The 17,632-nt window shown below is 34.7% G+C and overlaps 1 protein-coding gene across 2 annotated transcripts; it reads right to left on the reverse strand.

Moving 5' to 3' along the window:
• On the reverse strand, positions 7,816 to 15,184 carry LOC18787146. Of its 2 annotated transcripts, XM_020558481.1 has the most exons (7): positions 15,062 to 15,180; positions 14,187 to 14,266; positions 12,095 to 12,286; positions 11,345 to 11,821; positions 10,893 to 11,039; positions 9,838 to 10,265; positions 7,816 to 8,426 (listed from the first exon to the last, which is right to left on the reverse strand). In XM_020558481.1, the coding sequence occupies exons 3-7, from the start codon at positions 12,273 to 12,275 to the stop codon at positions 8,178 to 8,180; spliced, it is 1,482 nt and encodes a 493-aa protein (XP_020414070.1). In that variant the 5' UTR covers positions 12,276 to 12,286; positions 14,187 to 14,266; positions 15,062 to 15,180; the 3' UTR covers positions 7,816 to 8,177. The 2 variants fall into 2 exon arrangements, with proteins under 2 accessions (XP_020414070.1, XP_007219817.2); XM_007219755.2 differs by lacking the exon at positions 14,187 to 14,266 and having other exon boundaries at positions 15,062 to 15,184.

Here is a 17,632-nt window from a genome sequence, read left to right on the forward strand (position 1 = left end):
CTAAGTTGAAATCCCGTCAGAACTGCGCATTGTGGAGATTGAAGAGTTGGAGACTTTCCCCTTTTTTCCTAGTGACGTGTAATATATGCCTCGAAAGCTAAGAGATAAAGCTACAATTTTCATTTTTTCTATAATTTTCTAGGAAGTGGAACGACCCCAAAACATGTGTGCAATTTGGATGACGTGTTTCGAGTCAAAGAATGATTCTTTCCTAGTTTATTTCCTTATTGTTTAGGATTTTGAGATTTCATTTAGAGGAATTTTTTCGAAACCTTTTTAGAGTAAGATTTAGTTATTTTATACTATTTAAGGCCACCTTAAACTCTCTCTATGACCAACAACCTTTTATACACACAATTAAAATTCAAGAGACGAGGGGGAGCTTAGGATTGTTTTCCGGGTTCTATCTTTTCATGACATTTCTTATGATTATGACATTTCTTATTTTGCCAATCATTTGATTACCTTATAATGTTGGCTTCTTAGTCATCATGCTTATAAACTTGATTGAATGTCTTGATGCGTAGCTACCATCACGATTTTTAATTGAGTTATTTGATGCAAATTAGAGTAAATACCACACCTAATTTGAGGCTTCCTTCTTGTGATTATGTATTGTAATTCTTCTAGGGTAAATATCATACTCTTGGGGTTCACATGGTTATCAAATTTTTTTATTTTTTTTGGGTAAATACTACGAGGTGTCCACACACTCGAAGGGTGGGATTAATCCCCGCTCGGAGTTCAGCTTGCCCTTGTCCACAAAGTGCTTCCAACGAGTTTCAAACCCTTGCAATTGAGGCACCAGGTAGGGTTATCAAAGGTTTTCACAAAGCTTAAAGAGTTTCTATGTCTTTATATTTGTACTAAATACAATAGACAAATTACATGTAGGAATATATGAGTTAGCCTAAATACCATAGATAATTCATGAAAAAGAAAAACTAATCAACAACATCAATTGGATTAATTAATGGATAGATAATTAAGAGACTAAATTGGATTATTAGTGGCGGATTCAATGTCCTAGTGCTTTTATAAATTGGTTTTCATCCCCTTTAATTCTTGTGTGCTTTATTTGTTTTTCTTTTAATTCTTGCAATTTAAGTTTTATTTTATCAATCACTCAATCAATCATTCGTTTAATTAAGTTTCATGCAATTTAATAAATTAAGTTGCTTTGATCAATCCTTGTGGGTTCGAACTCATACTTGCATATCTCTATATTGTTGTTGATTCGTGTGCTTGTAAGTAATTTAATTTGTGATTTTTGAATATATTTTTTAGGTGTTCGAAAATCTACATCATTAAGTGCTATTGTCTTTTCATAAGTTCAATTGTATATTTCTCATTACTAATAATTGACTTAGCATTCTTTTATTTTTAAAGAACTGATATTGAGCAATTCATTTTTCTAAACAACCATTGATAAAAGATAACATGGAAAAATTAAATTTGTTTTAATTTCTTCATCTTCTAGTTAAAGTTTCTCTATGAAAATTTTAATTGAGTTATAATTTAAATTAACATGAAACATGTTTTGCTTAATGTTTTAGTATTTCCATCATTAATATTTCGATTTCAAACTCACTTTTCTTTTAGTACGTTTAATTGCTTCTTTGTGTTCAGAACTTTTCATATATGCTTCTTGGGGTTACGATACTTGGCTCTCAACCCCCTCCTTGGTGTCTTCTATCAGTAGTGAAAGATACTAACTAAGGGACTATTGCGAAGCTTTCAGATTCTTCAAGTGTGACACATCTATCGTGAATCTAATATATGGTCATTGGCGATCTGGCTACAATTAGGTCATGCTAAAGCTTTGAGATTTTACAAGTCATGTGCCAAAATAATAATATGGTCTCCTAAAATAAAGTCTTCAACGAAAAATTATAAAAAATAATCGAACTATATAATCAAAATCTTATGATCATCAAATTACTAATTATCATTAATCAAGAAAAAATGTTAGTAATATACAAAATAGGAAAACCAACATTAATATTAGGGAGCTTCATAATATGCCCAAAATATGGGCTGAAATTATAAAAAAACTCCACATGGAATACATTTTAGAAACACACCCAAAACTCATTTATTACATAAGAAATTGGTATTGAAGTTTCTATAAATTACTTGACTGCCATTGATCAACTTAAAAGAAGCCTAACACAAAAAAAACTTAAATAGCATCCAAAACAAGCCCAACCCAATTTTATATATAAAAAACCTCAAACAATTCATTACAAACAAAATGTCTTGAAAACCATAGTTTCATTAACGTGTCATGTTGATTAATGACTGTAATGTTCCATACCTTTATTGTCAAGTTGATTAATGGCTATAATGTTCCAGTCTAGGGTAATAACGTTATAGTTTACTGTCATGTTGATTAATGGTTGTAATATTCCAGTATAGGGTAATAACACTGCTAGTTTCCTATGACATCTTATTTATCATGCATGTCTACCCATGTAATGTTCTAGTCTAGGGTAATAACACCTCCATTCTAGGGTCATAACACTACTAGTTTCCTATGATATCCTATTTCTAGTTCATGTTTACCCATGTAATGTTCCAGTTTAAGGTAATAACACTGCTAGTTTCCTATGATATCCTATTTCTAATGCATGTCTACCCATGTAATGTTCCAGTATAGGGTAATAACACTGTTATTTTGTAATGTTCCAGTCTAGGGTAATAACATTGCTAATTTACTGTCATGTTGATTAATGGCTATAATGTTCCAGTCTAGGGTAATAATACTGCTAGTTTACTGTCATATTGATTAATGGTTGTAATGTTCCAGTCTAGGGTAATAACACTGCTAGTTTCATATGACATCCTATTTCTAATGCATGTCTACGCCGTGTAATGTTCCAATCTAGGGTAATAACACTGCTAATTTTCTATGACATCCTATTTCTAATGCATATCTACCCTTGTAATGTTCCAGTCTAAGTGTAAGATCCCACATCAACCAACGGAGAGGGGGTGATGTGCCTTATATGTGCACACTTGCATCCATCTAGCACGAGGCCTTTTGGGAGCTCACTGGCTTCGGAGTCGTAGGAACTCCGAAGTTAAGCGAGTTGGGGGCCAGAGCAATCCCAGGATGGGTGACCCATTGGGAAGTTGCTCGTGAGTTCCTAGAAACAAAACCGTGAGGGCAGAGAGGGGGGCCCAAAGCGGACAATATCGTGCTACTGCGGAGCCGATCCCGGGATGTGACAATTTAGTATCAGAGCCACTCTGCCGTGTGGTGCGAGTGTGCCGACGAGGACGTCGGGCCCTTAAGGGGGTGGACTGTAAGATCCCACATCAACCAACGGAGATGGGGTGATGTGCCTTATATGTGCACACTCGCATCCATCTAGCACGAGGCCTTTTGGGAGCTCACTGGCTTCGGAGTCGTAGGAACTCCGAAGTTAAGCTAGTTGGGGGCCAGAGCAATCCCAGGATGGGTGACCCATTGGGAAGTTGCTCGTGAGTTCCCAGAAACAAAACTGTGAGGGCAGAGAGGGGGGCCCAAAGCGGACAATATCGTGCTACAGCGGAGCCGATCCCGGGATGTGACACTAAGGTAATAACACTACTAGTTTACGATGTTGATTAATGCTTGTCTTGTTGCTATTTCTAATACATGTCCACCAAAGAAAAGATGAATGAATAAACCAGACCAACTCAAAACAAGTCGAGCCCAGATTGTTAATACTATCATGTCATAAAAGTACATTGTTAATACTTTGTCATAGAAGTACATAGTTAAACAAAAATGAGATCCGTAGCTGAAATAGTAATAGAGGACAAATCAATCATCAAAGCTTAAAATACATTTTGAAAATAAACTAAAATCTAAAGAGACACACATAATTTAAGCAAAATATCAAAAATCTCAAGTCCAAACCAAACAACGACGACGAAAATAAAAAGGACGATGATGATGACAACGACGTGGTGAAAGAGGAGTAGAGCTCGAAGATAAGTATGAAGAATATAGTTGAACCTGAGATTGAGCTTCATTGGAAGCTCATCTTGCTCCAACATCGAGAAAACACCAGCGAGAAAGGAGAAAATAAATTAGATTTGGTTTTTTGGCAGATTTGATTTTTGGCAAATTTGGTTTTTTTGGCAGATCTAGATAGATCTGGTTTTTTGGCAGATTTGGGCAGATTTGATTTTTCTCTTTTAAATCCATAGTACAAGGGCAATATAGGTATTTTACACACACAAATAAACTAAAAAATAGCTATTAAATTATAAAATTGACAGCTGCCGATTTTTGAGTTTTTTTTTTTTGTGTTTATAGTTTTTAAATGGTATAGGGTTACAAAGGACCCACTAGTGTAATGGTTAGGAGTATTTACTCCCTCAGGCAAGATCCTGGGTTCGAGTCCTAGCATCCGTGTTGTGTGTGTGAGTTTAATATGTTATCGCCCTTTTCAATAGGAAAGGTCCTTAAAAAAAAAAAATTGGTATAGGAAAGGTCCTTAAAAATATATATATATATATATATATATATATATATGGTATAGGATTTCTTTATAATCTTATGTCTAAGATTAGGTATATAACTGAATTTGTATTAATATTATCCTATTAATTAATATAGGAAAACCTTAATATACAAGAAAACCTTAATGTACAAGAGTAGTAGCAAATTAAATTCTTCAAAATATGAATAAAATATTAAAAACCAAAAAAATTAAAATTTTCTAAAAAATTCTCTCTCTCTCTCTCTCTCTCTCTCTCTCTCTCTCTCTCTCTCTCTCTCTCTCTCTCTCTCTCTCTCTCTCTCTCTCTTTGTGTGTTCTCTCTTTGCAATGAACCCAGAACTCAGCTCTCTCTCTTCTCTCCACTCTCTACCCCATGACACCACCACCTGCAAACTATACCACACCCCAGCCTGCAACCACATCCCCACGAACCTAGAAACCCAGACTCGATTTCTTCCCCCCAACTTGCACTGAATTCCAAATCTTGCTTATCAGAACCGCTTTCACTCTGCAACAGCTTGTTCAATCCAAGGGAAGGGTCGTCAATATCACTCATAATCAACCTCAGAATCGACTGCTCTTGGCTCGGAGACTCAGACAAGACACTCTCCCAGTCCTCCATTCCAAGCGTCGGCCCACATTTTGATTCTTCTAATGGTGTTTGAGATTTGTTTTCATACACTGCCGCTACAGTAGTGGCCAAGCAAGTGGTTGTGTCTGTAGGGTCGTTGTCGCTGGCTCTGTCGCCGAGAGAAGAAGACAGTGTTGAAGAGGATGTGGGAGGGCTTGGGCTTCTTCTGGTGAAATTCCCAAATCCAAAACCCCAAATCCGAAAAAATCCCCAAATCCTAGTGAAATTCCGTAACTTGCCATCGAAACCCAATCTAGGAAATCAAAATTGCCTCTCGGAAATGGTGACCCACCAAAATAGCTCTTCCTTGTCTTCAACCAAAACGGTGTCATAATTAGAAACAAAAGGGTGGCTCAGAAGCATCTCAGCCATTCACAACTTTCTCAAGTCCTTCACAAAACACTTCCCCAGAAAATCTTTTCCTTCTTCGCACAAGTTCTCTGGAATTTGAGGCAACTCATCTCTTCTGATTCTCATCAAGAGCTTGAAAATATTCACACCAGGGCTGTGATCCCATATCAGTTTTCCACTTGCCATCTCCGCAACCAAACACCCAAGAGCCCAAACAAGCAAGAATCGCAAGGCTCCCCCATAAGATCTCAAGAACAAGGCCTCCTTTAAATCAGATCTCAAGCTTTCCCAAAGTGACTGGAAGATGCGAAGATATGGCGCACAGAGAGAGAGAGAGAGAGAGAGAGAGAGAGAGAGAGAGAGATTTATATATATATATATTTTTAATATTTTAATTAATTAAAAATTAAAAATTTTGAAAAATATGGGACCCACAGTGCCACATAGGCAACTAACAGAGAGATTTGACGAAAACCCTAACGGCGGAACCGCATTGTAACCAATTTAAAAGACCGGGGTATGTGATTGTTAAAATTGAAAAGATAATGACTAACATGCCTTAAGGGTGTAACCATAGGGTACTAAACTGTAATTAACCCAATAATTTTTGCTCCACAAACTCTTCAATTCAATTAATGCAACATCATGGAAAAAAAATTGAAAAAAAATGAAAAAATGTGAAAAATGTAATTATTATATGAAAAGACAAAATGCATGGCTTTAACATTTTCAAGGTAAGTTTTGTTTTTCCAAAGTAAATTTAAATATTTTAAGAGCCAAAGTCAACTTACCAGTCCTGAAGAGAGAGAAAGACGTTGCAGTTTTGATGACTGAGGTTGAAGAGGTTATTGGAGAGAGTTTTTTTGATGTGGCTCACCTACTTTAGAATTCCAAAGTTGTTGGAGATGCCCTCATACTTGTATTTGGTTTACAAACTTCCTGCATTCTGTTTTCTTGAAACTCATGTACGATAACTAGAATTTAGGGATCCTTATATAATCTCGTTGTAATTTTCTTTCTTTTTTTAAAACAAAAACAAAAACAAAAGAGCATTCTTTATAGTCATTGATATAAATAACAATAACATAAAAATAAAGGTTAATTACACTTTAGTACCATGTGGTTACACCCTTAAGACATAGTAGTCCATATCTTCTCAATTTTTACAATAACATACCCCGTTCTTTTAAATTTGTTACAATGTGATTCCACCAGTAGGGTTTCCTTCACGTCTCTCTGTTAGTTGCCTACGTGGCACAATGGGTCTCATATTTTAAAAATAAATAAATAATTAAAATATGAATAAAATATTAAAAACCAAAAAATAAATAAATAAACTTTCTCTCTCTCTCTCTCTCTCCTTCTATGCCACAACCACCAACGCCCCCCTCCCTCTCTGATTTTCTCTTCCCCCATTCCCCAATGACCACCACCCTCCAACTCCCACGAACCCAGCAACCACCTAGACCCCTTCTGCTTCCCCCTCCCTCTCGATTTCTTCTCCCTCTACCCCGACCCCATACTGTAGTCCCCACCCACCAACCACAACTTGCCAACCACTCTCTCTCTCTCTCTCTATACACTGATACACACAACAAAACCAATAACAACAACAATATTGCTCAAGCCCCAACCCAAAAAACCCCAAGCAACATAGAGCTTTGTCCCCACGCTCTTTCTCTTTGTGCCTATTATTGGATCTCATTCACAACCTAAAACCCACACACTTCCACACTCATTTCTTGTCTGATCATATCAAATTCCCACCCCATTCTCTCTGAACCCAACAAAAAAATGGGCCAATTTTCCAACCCATCATCAAACTGCCACTATTTCGGCCCACCTGGGTCAGATCTGAACGACATCGGCAAAATTTATTGTGCATTTTCATTACCAAATGGGAATGCCCAGTAAACGATGAGCAAAGCCCGAGGGAAAGAAGAAGAAGACACCGAGTGCTTCTACGACTTTCTTTGCGAGTTGTGGTTGGTGGGTGGAGCTTGGAGTTTGGGTCGGGATAGAGGGAAGAAGAAATCAAGCCCCGGGGGGCAGAGGAAGGGGGGGTGGTGGGGTTGGGTTGGGGTTTTGGGTTCATTGGGGGTTGGAGGGTAATGGTCATGGGGAATGGGGGAAAAGAAAATCGGAGAGGGGGGCATTGGATGGTTGCGGGATACAGGGAGAGCATAGAGAGAGAGAGAGAGAGAGAGAGAGAGAGAGAGGGAGTTTATTTATCCCTTTTTTGTTTTTAATATTTTAATATGGGACTCATAGTGCCACATAAACAACTAACGGAGAGATCTGATGGAAACCTTAATGGTGGAAACACATTGTAACAAATTTAAAAAATTGGGTGTTATTGTAAAAATTAAGACGGTAAAGACTAACATGTCTTAAGGATGTAACCACAGGGTATTAAACTGTAATTAACCTTAAAATAAAAAATAATAATAATAGCATTTATTGCGTAGCTAGTCTCACACTATTGCAAATGTTGGCAAGTACCTCCCCAGCCACGCATTCTCCACGAGTGAATGGAAGATGTCTTTGCTTCACGTGGAACCTGTTTGGGTTAAATGGGCTACAACCACAAATGATAGTTTAAACTACAAGAGGGAATGAGATTTCACACACACACATACTATCAAAGTACCATGAAGATTCGAACTTGAGACCTTTAATCTGCAAATCAAGACTATTTTTCATTGAGCTAGACCCCGTTCGCAAAACATGTCTATATTTTTTTGCAGCTTAGGGTTGTAAATATTGGAGCCCGGTGGTGGTTGAGCTTGATTTAAAGCCTCCATTGCACTTGCTTTATGCATTGGGATGGAAACCACACTCCTTTTCCCGATAAACATTTTATGTTCTTCGATAAATATATCCTTTGGTGTTTTGCCTTCTGAGTTTTTCATCTCTTGGTAGGATGGTGGAACGAACTTTTTCACTTCCTGGTGATCAATAATATGAGTCATTACATGTGGAACTAGCAAATATGAAAAACTAACCTAACAACTTATTTGTTTACAATATATAAATATCAATGTTTTTATCTCACAAATAAAAAAGATTGTAACGAACTTGTAACTCAAGTAGTTATGAGCATTTACACATGCGCCTTACTCACTTAGATTCTATCTCTTATGTATCATTCAACCAAAAACTCAAGAGTTACAAGCTAAAATTTAAGGGAGGAACCTGTCTTTGTACTAGTCGACCATCTTTTTCATCCGGAATAAACTTTAACATATGTGTCCAAATAAGCGAATATATATATATACAGAAATTGTGATATGCGGACATCCGGGCGTTATTATCGTGCGGACGTCATGTATTTTGTATTACCCTTTTTCTGCTTTCGTGCCTACTAGCATCCGCACCATAATAACATGCGGACATATCCGGATAAGAAAATATATATATATATATATTTACAAACATACATAGACATACATACATACATAAACAAACACATACATATATAAATAAACAAACACATACATACATCCTGTAATATAAAAAATAGAAAAGTTGATATAGATCCTAATTCCTATTGAGGAGTTGGGTTTAATTCTCGGATTTAGTTACTTTGATCCAAGTCCTTTGACTTTTGTGCCACATAGAATTACATTCATTTTTAAATATTTTATGATGTAATCTTTTTATTATTTTATTTTAAAAATTATTTTTTGTTCCAATGTTGCCCATGATGACTTGAATCGAGTAATAATCATTTATGTCATATTGCCTATTGCCTATTGCCTATTGCATAGGTATATATATGTTTTTTCATATTTTTTACAACATGTAATAGTATTTTATTTACCTTTTTTTATAGGTAACATACAATTTTATTTTGTCTATTTTTGTATCTGACTTATAGGTAGTCTTCTAATTTATGTTCCTAACTTATAGGTAACACGATTTATCACTAAGTATTTTTCATTGCTAATAATAACACTATTTACCTGTATGTCATGTACATAATTTAATGTGAGTGCTTGTCTGATCGATTGGTATAATATGTGGGTCTTTACTTTTTATTGATTATATTGTATTATATCCATATATTAGGAATATTATCGAGGAAATAATTCAAAATTTAAATTTTGGAATTCAATTATAAGGAAATAATGCATTAAATTTAGATTTTCAATGTGTTTTCCTTATTTACCTCAAAGGGTAAAATCAGCACAACAAAAAAAAGTAAAAAATGTCAAAGGACCTACATATAAATCCAAAAATGCGAGGACTAAACCCAATGACAGCTAATCGTTTTGGATCTAGATCTAAGAAGCCTATAAAAAATAATTAAAAATTCTCCTACGTTATTGTTTTAAAAGGGAGGGAGAGATGGGTTACCTTAAACCATGATAAGTCTCGTTTCATTTGAATGGTAGATCTTGTCCCGGTATTCAATTGATTTGGTGGAGCTAACTTCGCCGCTAAATGCAGTATGTTGTTGTTCTTATCATCTATAAACGAGAGCACGATATTCTTATTTAAACCCAGCTTTTGTACCTGACTGAATATGCTTGCCTGATGGTATGCGACTGCGATGTGGAATAAACTCTGATTGCTTTCATCAGTTTCCCATATCAAATCAGGATAAGAGCCAATAAGCTCAGCCACGAACTTAAAGTTTCCCAGCTTTGTTGCGATAAATAGTACATTTGAAGGCCTTCTTATAACGTCGATAAGAGTCGAGTCATTTTGCCATAAAACCTTTTCCCAAAGACATTTCAGTAATTGATAGCAGGGCGTTGTTGTCAAGTTTCTCTTGTTTGTACCTGGAACAAGTCGAAAGCAAATTAGATTTTTGGTTTGAGTATGAACGTAGGTATGGTCAATTTCTCTACTGTTTTCCCTTCAATTATGGGGTTTGTCAACTTTCAAACTTGCATCACAATATATATATCTAAACAACTTATACGTACAACCTAGGAATATTGATGCTATAACCTTAATGTTTCAAACATGAATAACAAAAAGGTTGTGATAACGTGAAACACGAATAACTCTATTTTGTCAGAGACTCATTCAACTATATAATGGAAGGCTGTTAGGAAAAACCAGAAACCATACGAAGAGAATATGACTTTGTTATTGAATAAATGTTCTTGTGGTTTTGCTCGCAATTAGAAGGATGAGCATGACTGATAGGTTTGGTTTCGAAACAAGGATTAGCCCTAAGTTTCTGGTCGACCAAAATACATATGCTAGTCAACATGATAAATTCAATTAGGTTAGCGTAATTCCCCTAGCATCACTAATTAAACATGTTAGAGTTTAGTAGTGTTCTACATGAATTTGAAATGGTATGAGATCAACATGATAAGACAAAACTCGGGCTATCACCCTTATTGATTAAAGTCATGCTAAGAGTAGTAAAGAGGTGCAATGAGTGAGAGAATTACAAGAATAAAGGAAGTTTTTCAATATTCTTGAAGTTTTGATGGAGAATGCTGAAGGCTTCTGAGCCAACAAATGCAATGCTGTCTCACTATTCGCGTTGCGAACCACTGCAAGCGCCGGATATTCTTTAAGCATTTTCAATGCTAGTTCTGCATAGTGAAAAAAAAAACAATAACACTGTTAATTGGAAATGAAGATTCTTAATTATCCGTACACAGTTTACTTAATATATTCCAAAAGCTGAAGAAACTTTCGGCCACCACATTTTGAAATTCCGTCGGGAATTCTCTGAATGGCCTCAAAAGAATGTTTTTCTTGTCTGCATGGTAGTTTGCCGATGATTGCATGTATTTGGCCTACATATCTTAAGGCCATGTACCCAATGAGGGGTCAGACATAGTAAATTGTCATCGATAACGAAATCAATTGTTTATAGACATGTTAACATGCTTACCATATAAACCGTTGTTAATGCAGCTGAAAAATATCCCAGCTCTTTCCTCCTCATTAACAAGTTCTATGAGTTTAGGGTAGAGATACGAAGCCATCTTGTCATGTCCAAACAAAGCAGCATAATAGAGTGGTGACAATCCTTGACCTCCCCGAATTTCTAGCAGCCTTGGATTCTTTTGCATCAAAATCTTAGCCACTGGTATGGTTCCAGCTGCAACAGCATGATAAAAGGCTGTATTGCCCTTTTGATCTTGTAATTCTAGGTCGTGTTCGTCCAACAATTTCAGCAACTCTTTCACAAAGTGAACATGTTTTGCTCCTGCGGCAACATGAAGAACAGTCTGCCATCCTTTCGTGATAGATGCATGTAAAAGAGTGTCATCTTCATTCATGATTCTATTAGCCGCTTCCCAGTGACCATTTACTGCAGCCGTGTATAGGGGCACGCATTTTTTGAAGTATTTTTGTTTTGCTTCGGCTGTAAAGATTTGAAACACATGGTTATATAATATGTAACACAAAAACACTTTCACTAGTTGGTTGTAGTTGAACGTAAACTAATAAACAGAGATGATAACAAAATTTAATTAATGTGTTCTTTTGCTGTAGCCTGATTACTTATTTCTGTGCAAAATTCTATGAACAGAATAGAACACTAAACACTCGTATTAAGATGCAAAATGGTTGTACAACACTGCAAGCAACGATCATTTTAATTCCTCGTAATAGTTTTTAAAGAGAGAGATCTTACGTGAATCTTCCAGTGCATCAAGAGATGGTGTTTTAAAAGAAGCTGACACCAGCTGCCAAGCGGGCGAGGTAAAATCTTCATCACAGACTCCATGTGCATCGCCTGTTTGTAATAAAACTTTTTCATGATGTGATTCCTTTGATAGAGGGCAAGGTGTTGAGCTGAAATCTTCTGCCACCATTTCGTCGGATACTATACACGCCATTCAAGAAACAAGTTAGTTTTGTAAGAGTTTGAACTTAATTGGAGCTACAGTTCAACCGAGATGTTGCTGAGTTCAAATTGTATATATATTTCATTTATTTATAGATATTGATGGAGCCTTCTAAGAGCTCTTAATAATTTTTATTTAAATTTTGCTTGGACAGAAAGGAAAGAAAGTCTTACACCTAAGGAAATACTTCGTTTTCAGACTACCAATTTATATCACTGTTCACATTAAGTTTTGTGTGAACGTGACAACACATACGATGTTTATGATATTACACTTTGAATCTAAACCATTTATGTACAACTTTTTAAGCAATATGGTGCATTAGTACACGAGTCAGGATCAGTAACTATACGCCCTTTGTATTTCTCAAGTTATATTACAAGAAAATACATTCGTGACACAGAATGAAATGGCTTAAATATTTTAGGTGTCTAATAGCTAACAATCACTGTTATTCATGTCCATTGTGCTATTAACACTAATGTTTTTATTCACCTTGAGTGCCAAGAATATCAGTGCAATAATGTTATTTTCTTGCAAAACAATAAATTCCCATAATAAAAAAATATTAAATTCCGTAAAGGATTCAAAACAAATATATTCTTAGAAGAAGAAAAGAAACTTGATGGACCTCATAGGATAATGCTACTTTTCTAATTATAATATAGTAATTACTCCTTTCATGATAACCACTCTTCCAAGATATACTAATTCCTGTCTATTTTATTTGGCTGCTTATGTGTAAGAGCACGTCATGTTCATATAAAATATGGTTAACTTAGGGTACACGTCACACCTACCTATTAAAAGACAAGACTCGTGTTGATAGGAACAATGAATTGAAACTAATACCCCAATATTTAAGGACTATCAGGAGGATTAGGTAACGTAGTTAGCTAATATGATTAGAAAATATGATGTATCTAATCGCTTCTTATAAGGTTTTTCTTTGTAGGGCAGGCATTTCTTTGTATGATTCATCTTTTTTAGAGTAGTTTAAATTATCGTATAGTAAATTTAGACTACAGAAAATTAGAGGATATTTGGTATCCAATTCAAATAGGGAACTCAAAAATTTTGATTTTTTTTTTTAAATAAGGAGTTCTTAAATCTATTTTTAAGATTCAAAAACTTGTTTGGTATGTAACTTGAAAACTATTTTCAAATATTAAAAATTTAGGAACTTGTGGGTTAGAAAAATATATATATATATATATATATATGAAAAAATATATTATTTTTTTTGTTTTTAATAATTGGGGTGTTTTTTAGTTGCTCTTGAGATTGAGTTTTTAAAAATAAGGCTAAGAAACATGTTTTTTTGTTTTGGACTCAAATTCTGTTTTTGAGTTTAAAAAGTTGAATTCAAGTTGAATACCAAACAAGCCCTTAAGGGTTTTTTTCTTTTTCGAAACTGTACTCAATTTCCTTACTTTCTTTCGGTCCATCACATGTATTTTGTTGTGGGTTAAATCCCTAAACAAATTTCAAAACTTGATTGGTCAGATTTTGTGGGAAATTCAAAATACCTCCTATTTTTTGTGATTTATTTGTCAAAAGAGTTTTGTGGAATTCAATGCCAATTGATCTTTGACTTATTATAAGGTTTTGAATTTTTCCAATACCTAAAATTGAATACACAATAATTTACATATTATCACCACCAAGGATTCTTAGGTATTTTGGGTTCTATTCTATTGTGGTTGTTTTATGGAGAAGGCGACTGGTTTGCTCTATGCAGTCAAGGGAGAGATACATTTATATGTATAAACGGTTTCCAATCACCTGAAACCACCTACTCAATTTTGTTTCCCAGAATGCCGTAATTTTACCTCCCATTAGAAACAAAACAAAATAAAATTGAGAAAGAATACCCACCGACTCGACAGCTGCCACCCCATCACCTTCGTCGCTTATGTCGGTACCTTTTCCTTTGTATTATTTCATTTTTTCTAGGGCTAAAATCATTGCATTCCAGCCAACCATCCAACAAAAACAAATAACAAATAAAAAAAGGAAACCAACCAAAACAAGCAACAGCACAACCAGCATCAACAAAAGCAAATAAAACACCAGAAGCCCCTCCCTCTATTTATCTTATCATCTGTCGATTATAAAAAAAACGATGGATTAAAGATAATAAGGAACTACAAAAGTATCTGTTACAAAAAATCTTGAATGATATTGAGAGGCTCCCAATAGAAGGTACTCATTTTAGTGTTTCTTAAAAAAGATATTTTCGTGCAAAGGACCCACTAGTGTAGTGGTTTGGAGTATTTACTCCTTCAGGCAAAGCATCTGTGTTGTGTGTGTGAGTTTAATATGTTATCGCCCCTTTCAATAAGAAAGGACCTCAAAAAAAAAAAAAAAAAAAAAAGAAGACATTTTCGTATATTTATTACATCATAACTAAATGTCTTAATGATTTGTGATTTGTCTACTGTTTTTCAATGACGATTTATGAACGAAAACTTGAAAATAAATGGTGCAGATCATTAAAAATAATGGAGAGTGACCCTAGAAGATAACACGAAAATATTTCCTCCATATAGAAGGGGACTCTAGATATATTGTATCAACTTTTGAGATAAACACCCAGTAAAACGAGTGAAAAAACATATGTATGCAACTATGAGGATTCTCCTATTGTGGGGTTACATTTTTCAGAAGAAAACATGATTGATAATGACAGAGGAAATACCAGCTAACTGAAAGGCTAGCTCCTGTGATGATGATTGCAGAGTAACACATACCTGGAAATGTGTCGTTTCCGACAATCGACCTCCTGCACTACATGACCAGCAAAAGGAAAGAGGAGAGAGCGATCCGTGACTGTACAGTGCTGTTGTCCTGCTGAGGTTTGTCTTCGATAGAAAAAAAAAGGACCCTCAGAAACAAATAAAAGGAAATGAAAGTACGCGTAAACCACCAACCATATTTTTCTCAAATTTTTTATTTGTTGCTATGCTTAAACACCACTAATCAACTTGATAAGTATAATATATTGTGTTTTCAATATTTGGGTGTTTACCTGATGGATGGGTACGTAATTTTATGTGGGTGCTTGTCTCATCGATTAGTATAATATGTGGGTCTTTACTTTAATTGATTAAATTATACTTTATCCATATATTAGGTAAATATTCACAAGGAAATAATTCAAATTTTAAATTTTAAAATTCAATTACAATGAAATAATGCATTGAATTGGATTTTCAATGTATTTCCTTGTTACCTAAAAGGGTTAAATCGATACAAACAAAAAAAGTAATAAAAGTCAAAGGACCTATATCTAAAACCAAAACGACAAAAACTTGGCCTAATAACAACTAATCATTTAGGACCTAGATCTAAAAAGTCCTAATATTTAAAAGTCAATTATAGACCTTCCAGTATTCAATGCAATACAATTTGTTTTGCCGCCCACGACTCCACGAGTAAGTTTTACACTTTATATAACTGCTACTTGATGTAAATAATACAAATATAACCAACACTATACATATAATATACATAAACATGTAATATCAGGTGATCATTATCATATTTCAATATCACACAAGTCAATCATACAGAGTTCTCCAAACTGGGTCCTGCCCCATTGCACATTAAATCTCCGTTTGGTTCGCGGAAATGATTTTCCAAGTTCACGGCCATCATAGTAGAAATTCACTATGAGTTTAGTATTTAAAATAAAATTTATATTATAAATTAATTAGAGGGTGCACTTTTTCAACATGAAGAAAATGAAACATTGCCTGCCTCTCTTGTCAAAGGGTTATATTGTTTTTTTTTTAATTTAAATCTATATATAAAGCAAAATGCAGAGAATAGTAAAACATTCAAAATATCATAAAATGCCCTGGGTTAATGCAAACATTAAGAATTGAAATTATTAATTAAATGAGGATAATATGATAAATTCACACCTTTTTATATTTTAAAAAAATTAAAATTAAAAGAAAAATCAGATAATGAATCCTATTTTTATGGAACACAACTATACCCATTATCTTTTTTAATTCTAAAATAATTTTTAAAAATTTTTTTTAAAAAAAAGCCTCTTACAAGCACGGAAGCGTGTGCAAACTGCCGAGAGGCTAGTTATTATAAAATCAATAATATTATTTAGGTTGCAGGTGTTAGAAGAATATGCGTCTGCATATATTAATATATATTACTTTTTGTTGTTTGGGATAATACATATTACTTTAAATGTCATTTAAATATGCAATGTAATTTACTGTACACTTACGTATCTTTTGCCCTTACATGCCTACATAATATGTGAAAACTTGTCGTTAACGTTGGCAACTACGAAGAACGCTATCAGGCGCATTCGCTCATGAATTGTTTCGAACTTAACAAGAAATTACGACGAAGACACCTGCTGATTACATGTTTAATAATATTTCTTGCATATGCATGAGTGTGCAGCCGGCCGTATTGTATTTTTATAAGCTCTGGAGAGTTGTCGTTGTCTGTAATGTAATTTAATGAACTTATAATAATATTTCTTGTTGTATAATGGTCAAGGGATGAAAATATTGAAACTGATGTTTAGGGAAATATCAATTTCCGGGAACTTTAGAAACCTAGAAACAAATTAGTCCCCCCACTCCAAAACTGTATTCATATTGGAATGAAATTATGACAAGTATTGATGAGTAGTTGTTTTGTTGGGGCGAGAAGGCTTAAATTTAGTAGATTTTCTTTACATTTGTTTTCCAAGCCCAATATATATGTTAAATGTAAATAAATTAGCGCAAAAACTTACTGCTCACTAGATGGGAGCCGACCGGTCATCCAACTACAATTAAAAGCTCACTGTCATGGGAATTCGAACTTAAGACCTCAGATCTGCAAGTCAATGCCCTTTTTCACTAGGCTAGACCCTGTTAGCAATTAGATTAAACACTTAATCGTGCTTGTAAAAGTATAAAAATATAGGTATGAAACCTTTATTCATCACTTTCACTCTCCACGTGCAGGATGCGGTGTCTGCTGAAGCTTGATTTTTGCTTATGCATTCTCTATTCTAGCTAGGGAGCTTCTCTTGGGAGCCTTTTTGAGATGCTCAATTCCAATACTCCGTCTGGATGGAATGATCTAAAATGAGGGACTTGAATCTAAATTTTAGTTAACAACAATTCATAACAAACAACACCAAACCATTTTTTTCTCTCTGGCATTTTACGAAAGGGTGATATCATCAAGGGTTGTGAAAATGGCTTCATCTTTCTCTTCAACAATGCGAACTTGCTGCTGGAATTATTGAAAATCCGTCCGCCTTCATGCCACTTTGATTAAGTTCCAGGCATACT

The sequence above is a fragment of the Prunus persica genome, chromosome G2 (assembly GCF_000346465.2).
Source record: "Prunus persica cultivar Lovell chromosome G2, Prunus_persica_NCBIv2, whole genome shotgun sequence".
NCBI classification, from domain to species: domain Eukaryota; kingdom Viridiplantae; phylum Streptophyta; class Magnoliopsida; order Rosales; family Rosaceae; genus Prunus; species Prunus persica.

Coding starts and splice junctions, on each gene's coding strand:
- LOC18787146 (XM_007219755.2), bottom strand. CDS start 12,275: ATGGTGGCAGAAGATTTCAGCTCAACACCTTGCCCTCTATCAAAGGAA. Junction 11,822..12,094: donor TGATGCACTGGAAGATTCAC/GTAAGATCTCTC, acceptor AAATCTTTACAG/CCGAAGCAAAACAAAAATAC. Junction 10,266..10,892: donor GAAAAACTTCCTTTATTCTT/GTAATTCTCTCA, acceptor GACTTGTTCCAG/GTACAAACAAGAGAAACTTG.